Source organism: Alligator sinensis, unplaced genomic scaffold (assembly GCF_000455745.1).
Source record: "Alligator sinensis unplaced genomic scaffold, ASM45574v1 scaffold43_1, whole genome shotgun sequence".
NCBI lineage: Eukaryota > Metazoa > Chordata > Crocodylia > Alligatoridae > Alligator > Alligator sinensis.
Window position 1 is genome coordinate 1,165,157 of NW_005842092.1, and position 6,862 is coordinate 1,172,018.

Below are 6,862 nucleotides of genomic sequence, written 5' to 3' on the forward strand. Positions count from 1 at the left end.
GAAAAAGCAGTTTTCCCTAAACAAACTATACGGAATTGCTTGTGTATAAAAGGGTCCTCAGAAGGAAACATGAACAAGCTGCAAAGAATGCAGGAATTGGCTACCATTCGTGGTGAAACAGGCAAGCCTGTGGCTAGCTTTCCAGACATATATCTATGTGCTCTGCTTGAAGTTCATCCATAGCACCAGACACATTTATACTTTACTCAGCTCTAATGACCAGTGGGTTGAAGCAGGGAGGCTAAGCAAATTCAGGATCAAACCATATTTGGCTAAAATGAGAAAGATCCTTAAACTCTCCCAAGTATTCCATTAAACAAGGAGACACACCTACAAATTCAAGCTCCTAGAAGAGATTTTATCTTTTTTTAGGCTTAGAAAAGCAGCTGAAAGTTATGTCTTTCATGTCTCCTCCCCATGACTACTCTCTTCACCAGTAGCAATAAACGTACTTCACTGACTAAACTGCCCACCGATGGCCTTTCCGAGATGGGCAGCAGTAACTGGAGCTTTATAGAAACAGTAACCGATACGTTAAATCCTTGAAGAGAAACATGATCTTGTAAAAGCAATGAAATCTGTAGACTAGGACATCACTTGGTTCATCTACTCAGGGGACGGTTTTGAAGCCCCAGGTGGGTCAACAGTCTACTTAGAAGGTACCTTTGTCCGAAGGAGCGGTAGGAGCATCCACAGCTGCAAACACCGCCAGCTTGGCTTCGTCAATGTCCTGCTGTGTGAAGTCTCCAGATTTTACCCAGTCAGCTGCTTTTTCAAAAGTTGTCAAGGTTGCTAAAGAATTTGGATCTCTAAAAAGCAAAAATGAGTCATTTTTGTGTCACAATGCCAACTAAGTCTGTGCAGACGGTACAAATTTAAGTTCGGAGCAAGTCTCCCTTCATTCAAAGTCACTTCAATTTTGCAGACAGCATCTAGACCACACATGCACATAATCCAGGATCTACTCTATGTGCATGGTTTGCACCATTTAATTTACAGTCTGCTAAGGCTTCTGCTTTAAAGAACACCACTTTTCCACTCGGTCGGAGCACTGGTGCCATACAGCTGTTTGCTGCTGCACCTGTATTGGTTCATAAACCCTAATCTTCACGTGGGCTAAGGAAGCTAATTCTATGAATTTCCAGATTCTACCATCTCTTTCCTAAGGGAGTATAGCAATGGAAGAAACCTGCCTTTCTACAGCATGTAGAAACACTGTGCTAATTCAAGAGAGGGAATATTTTATTTCACAGCAATTATGGGAGAATTTTAGGGAGACGGAGACGGCCAGACTCAGCAATGCTGCAAGTAGTTTCTAGGCAACTTGCCCAGATTTGGTATTCACAAGACGTACAAACAAATATAGTTTATAATGAAGACACAAACCTCCTGCCTGGCATAAGCAGGTGTAACTTCCATTAGTCACCGCCGCTGTGCCACTTACTCCAGAGATTAATTTGCTCTACAAGCTCTGGGGATGATGTAGCATAATGCAGGGCAGGCAGTTCTTACTCTTACGACATATCCTTTTCCCCACTGTACCTTCTCCCCCAGCCACTTCAGCCTGAGGCACCTACTCAGTGTACCGACTGAAGTGCAAAGTGGTACACATTTTAGTTGCAACTTTAACATTTCTCAGTGCTTACTGATCTACCAAATTTAGCCTAGTGCCTTCCATGGGGATTATGCTAAACTACGTTTGGTCCAGGATAACTATTTAATTAGTCTAGGTGACTGTCCACACACCCCTCTTCTGGTGAGGAGTCACTGGGTTAATTGCTACACACCATTAAGATTGCCAATTCAAGTCTCAATCGAAAAACAAAAGCCACAAGGTATGAACAAATTACAGTGTTAAAGGGGAAGCTTATGCTGTGTTCACTTTTATCTTTTAGGAGGTAGAAGCTAAATTACAGGAACTCAACCCTGTCTCGTTCAGGGGTAAACCTCTTGGTTTTGCTTCCACTTGCCTTGAATAGGAGCAGGCATGACAGGGCAGCTGACACATGGTAAGTCCTCTCCCCACCTTTTAACTCAGTCTGCTTTGTTCTTCTGTCTATTAGCAGCCAAAAGCCTCAGTAAAAACCCTGCCACGACAATTTTTCAGGGATGTCATGAAGAAGAAAAGTGTGACCTGGCCAGACATCAGCACCACTTCCTGCTGCAACCAAGTTTTTCCTGTAGGACTCCAGCTCTGTCACTTAGATAGCATGGCTGTTTCTGTATCAGTAAAGATGGGCTTCAGGAAAAAGCCAATTTCTAGCGCTCAAGTCTATACTCTACCTCTTCCCTCAAAATGCTGTTCAAATGCCTCAAGCCTCCTTTTTCTGCTATAATGCCCAACAGAAACAAGAGGACGGCGGCATACAGATTAAGCTGGGGTAAAACTGCACTGAAGCCACATCACACCAAGTGAGAGCAAATGCTGCCACTTGTTGAGAAGAGGGGAAACAATACCCAGTAAGGGGCAGGAAACAGGAAACAGGGGGATGGGTTTTGCTGACTATGGCTTTGCTGCACAGTAAGCAAAGCAAGAGAAGAAGAGGAAGGCTGGAATCAAGTGACAGATCTCTCTGACATCAAGAGCAAGTTGCTTCATGTTACCGGTAAGAGTAGAAAGTGAGTACACCGCTGTGACTGAGTTTGGCTCCACCACCATAAGCTCCTCCTTTCTCTCTAATTTCTCTATGCAGGAATTTAGCTGTCATCAACCGTGCGAGGATCTGAAGGCTGAAACAAGAGAAGAAACAATAGCAAATGAGTTCAATGTGGTAGCTGGTGCCTGGCAGAAAAATGTACCACTTCTATTGCAAAGATCCAAATACAAGCAGTTTTCCTTATTGCACCTTATGGTGACAGCAGTGAAAAAGGACAAAACAAAAAATTTTAACTTGCCCTGTCTTCAAATAAGATACCCTAAGGTCTGTTATAACAGTGCTACAATAAAGCCTGAAACCTTCCATCACTTACTGAAATTTTACCTTCCTCCAGATGGGAAGGCCGAGTGTGATCCAGTTACTACGCCTTCCCAATCAGGTGATATTCCCAGAGGTATTAAACACAATCAAACCAACAAATGGGAAGATTGCTTCTGAAGGGGTTCATCAGTAATAACAGGTCCAAGTATTTTTTGTGTAACAGATTTTAGCCTGAATCTAAGTCAGTTTTATTTCCCTGGGGACCCACAAGAGCTGATCTTTTTCCATCTCTTACCTGGCATAGTCTTGTGCCGTGTAAGGAACTGTGCGAATGCATTCACCGATATAATTCACAGGGAAAGAAAGGATAAAATGGGTCTTCATCTGACATGGCTGGAAAGTTGGTTCCTGAGAGAAAGAGCATTTTTGTGGCAGTCAGAAGAGACCGTATGTAGACCTGACAGTCCAGTCACTGGAGAACTTTAGCGCTGTTGCAGATTTCTCATGAAAAGCACGTTACATTCAAATGCCTGCAGTCTCCCATTTCACATACCACTTTGGCTTCCAACATTACAGAACAATGCATGTAGCAAATGTCCATTATAATACTACCAAATTATTAGGCATCCCAAAATTAAATTGCCTTGGCCAATTGGCACATGGGAGGTGGATACCATCGTCCATATGTATTGCTCACCTTTGCAATCCGTGTGCTCTTTTTTGCATAGCCTTTCTTCTGCAATTTGAATCGGTTTCAAAATTCTCCACTCATATGCTCTCAAAAATATAGCCACTAACACACCTGACTTCACCTCCACCCTGCTACCCTATTTGACATCATGTATTAAAATACCAGAAAATAAGGAAAAAAACCACATGACACTCCCCCCACCAAAACCTCTACTCTTCATGTAGATATACATGTGTGCAGGCACGCACGAGTTTCATGAACGAGGAGAAATGAAGTAAAATTAAGCCATCTTCAAAGGGTCAAGGGGGACAAAAGGGAGATACCAAGAAATTTATGCAGAATGACAGATTATGACAGGTAGGGCTGAGGGAAGAAACCAGCAAGTTAATGTATTTTAGTGAGGTACTAACATGCTTAAATTTATCTACAAAAGTACAAATTTGCTCAACAATATCCAGAAATTGACCAAAGAAACCATACTTACTGTAATTAGTTTCCTTGGGATTTGTGAGCAATTAAGCGTTTCACTTCCAGTAGCTTTGGGCTCCGAATACTTCTACAAAGACAGGGCTTTGTGTTAAAGAGTTCAACAATTCAGAAAGGAATGTTAGAAATGTCCTCCTTTCCCCACAGTAGCTTTTCACCACCTCCCTCTACAAGCCAATACATCAAGGTGTTTTGTTCCTTGTTTCTATTTAAACTCAGAAGGCAATTTCTAAAACTATTTAATCCCACGGGTACCTGCTATTAACTGGGCCAAAGTATAGCTTAAGTACTTTAAGTGTGGTAGGCCTGCTGTGTTACAAAGTGCACATTCCCAAGCCTCAGCCCTTCCTCCACTGTACAGAGGCTCAGTGACATGCAAAACTTGCTTTTGTTTTTGAGGACTGCTTGTCTCTTGGAGGTAGCCCTTAAAAACTACTACACAGTCTTAAATGTGCCTAAGACTGTACTACTCGCACTGCAGATCTGCCCCTGCCCAAATGGGAATGCCAAGTGTTTCTCTAGTTGTCCTAACCAGGGAGTGAGAATAACTGCTTTGAAACACTGACTGATACCGAGTCTCTCTCTGGTAGACAACTTCTATGGAAATCAGCCAGGTTTTTGCCCCAGTGGCAAAAGGAAGGGTGAGAAGGGGTTCAAAACTCCTCCTTGCTACCCAATGCCTGAGATTAGGAGAGGCTTTTCTACTGACCAACCAAAGCCTGAATACTTTAAGAAGTCCTAACACTTGGATTGTCTATGTATAATCAAACAGAGGTCCAAATGCTTTTAGGCCCACAAGGAACAGAAAGAAGTGCATTTTACTCTAGCTCTGTGATCAGCTGCTGAGTTCTGTTCCCCCGCAACCTTCTACCACCCTTCAAACAAAACAACTCACCTTGGCCTTGCAGATCAACATTCAGCCCCAAAAACATTGACACGGTCATTAAAAATATTTGCATTATAAACCATAACTTTCAAACCATTAGATTGGTGCTAGAGGGCCCAGCATAACACAAATGATGTCATTTTCAGTAAAACAGCTAAATGGTAAAGACTCAAGACAAATGGTCTTGGGGACATGTTATATACAGAAACACTAATTTCAATTTGAAAAGATGCAAGCTTGTTTGCATGGACAAGATTCATACTTGCCAAAATCATTTGTTTCTGTTTACATGGTTCATATTAGACTTATGCTTTAATGCTACTTTACAACGATTCATTTTCCTCACAAACCAAATCTTCCTTCATACCTCAATCACGTGGGGTCGAACAGGTCTTCTCTCTTTTTTACTTCTAGTGATGCCCTTTATAAATTTTTCTACTTCTTTCGATGCTTGGGCCATCTGTTGAGGTGTAGCATTCACTGAACATCTGTTGAATTACATCTGCAATTAGTCATGTTTCTTGCCCTTTTTGACAATCTTTAAATTTTAATCATTTAGCCTCCCCATACGAGTTAAAAAAAAAGCTCTAAATCATCCCAACTGCTGATGACCTCTGTGCCAATGGAGGCTGTTCTGGTAATGAACTAAACCACAATAAGTTGGAAGGCACCAACAATTTGAACCACAATATACCAAAACAGCTTAATGACACGTGGAAAGAATATTTTCTTTGTTCCTTTGGCACGGCAGAACAGCTTGAGACTCAGAACTCTGTAGCAACTGTCAACCTGGTATTTCTGTCATGGACAGATGAGTAAATTATGGAAAATAAGCATCACATGGAATATTTGAACACTTCACTAGTCTCAATTTAGGTTTATATGTAGGTTTTACCACAGATTCCTGCATTTAAATAAAACCTGTACATATAGGGGGCTTCCCCCCCGCAACCCTAAATACTATCCTGAAGTTTAGCAGCTTCAAGACAGGTTTGTTACTTCAGGAATTAAGGCATCTGGTGAGAGCATTTTAGTTATAGAATTCTCTCTCCTCTCTCACGATACCGATACCCCATAGATTAAAAAAAATCTCACCGTTTTCGCATAGAAACAGAGACTTTTCTCCCTGTATTACACTCCATTGCCTAAAAGATATGACAGCAGGAATCTCACCTCATGTTATCACTGTTTAATAAATATTTCTTTATCCTTGGAAGCTTGCGCAATATTGGTTTAACGTCAGACATTTCTGCAATTCGCTTCATCAATTTCACCTAAACAGGGAGGAAAAAAGCAGAACAGAATAAATAAGCAGCTAGTGGATAAATTAGCAAAAATAAGCACAGTATTACAATTCTAGAGGATGTTGGCATCAGCTGAAAAAAACAAACAACAAAACAATCCCCTCCTTCACCTGATCCATCCCAGTAAACATTTCCTGTAACTCTCCAGCAGGTGTAAGGGTTTTGCTAGCTCTAACAGAAGCATAGAGATGTCCAGAATCAGGAATACCATTTGACAGCTCTTGAGCAATCATCTTAACCAGCACCTTAAAATGCTCCTCTTCTTCAAACCGTGGGCTATAAGAGATAGAAAGACCTCATTTACTATACAAGTAAAAATTCATTAAAAAAAGATTAAGACACAGGAACAATGGAAATAGGAATTCTGCAGCTCTTATGCAGACATAATCCAATTGATTTTAAACAGTTAAACTCTTCATCCTCACAAGTTCCATAAATAGCCTGCATCTATTTTATTCATTGAAGAATGATCGGCTTTTGAGTGTACTGAGATTAAAACATATCAAAAACTCAAATGCAGGAACTCAGGTTGGTTTTGCTTGCAGGGAGAGAGAACAGAAGGGATGGGAAGGGAAAG

General features: G+C 41.3%; 1 protein-coding gene across 1 annotated transcript in view; it reads right to left on the reverse strand.

The window, feature by feature from the left end:
* PITRM1 (pitrilysin metallopeptidase 1) overlaps positions 1-6,862 on the reverse strand; it is a 35,490-nt gene that overhangs the window by 4,604 nt on the left and 24,024 nt on the right. Inside the window, exons 19-25 of the mRNA XM_006024068.3 lie at positions 6,396-6,561; positions 6,155-6,255; positions 5,349-5,469; positions 4,094-4,165; positions 3,214-3,326; positions 2,605-2,730; positions 664-809 (exon numbers count right to left, since the gene is read on the reverse strand). Coding sequence (XP_006024130.2) covers positions 664-809; positions 2,605-2,730; positions 3,214-3,326; positions 4,094-4,165; positions 5,349-5,469; positions 6,155-6,255; positions 6,396-6,561 — 845 coding nt within the window. The remainder of the gene's footprint in view (positions 1-663; positions 810-2,604; positions 2,731-3,213; positions 3,327-4,093; positions 4,166-5,348; positions 5,470-6,154; positions 6,256-6,395; positions 6,562-6,862) is intronic.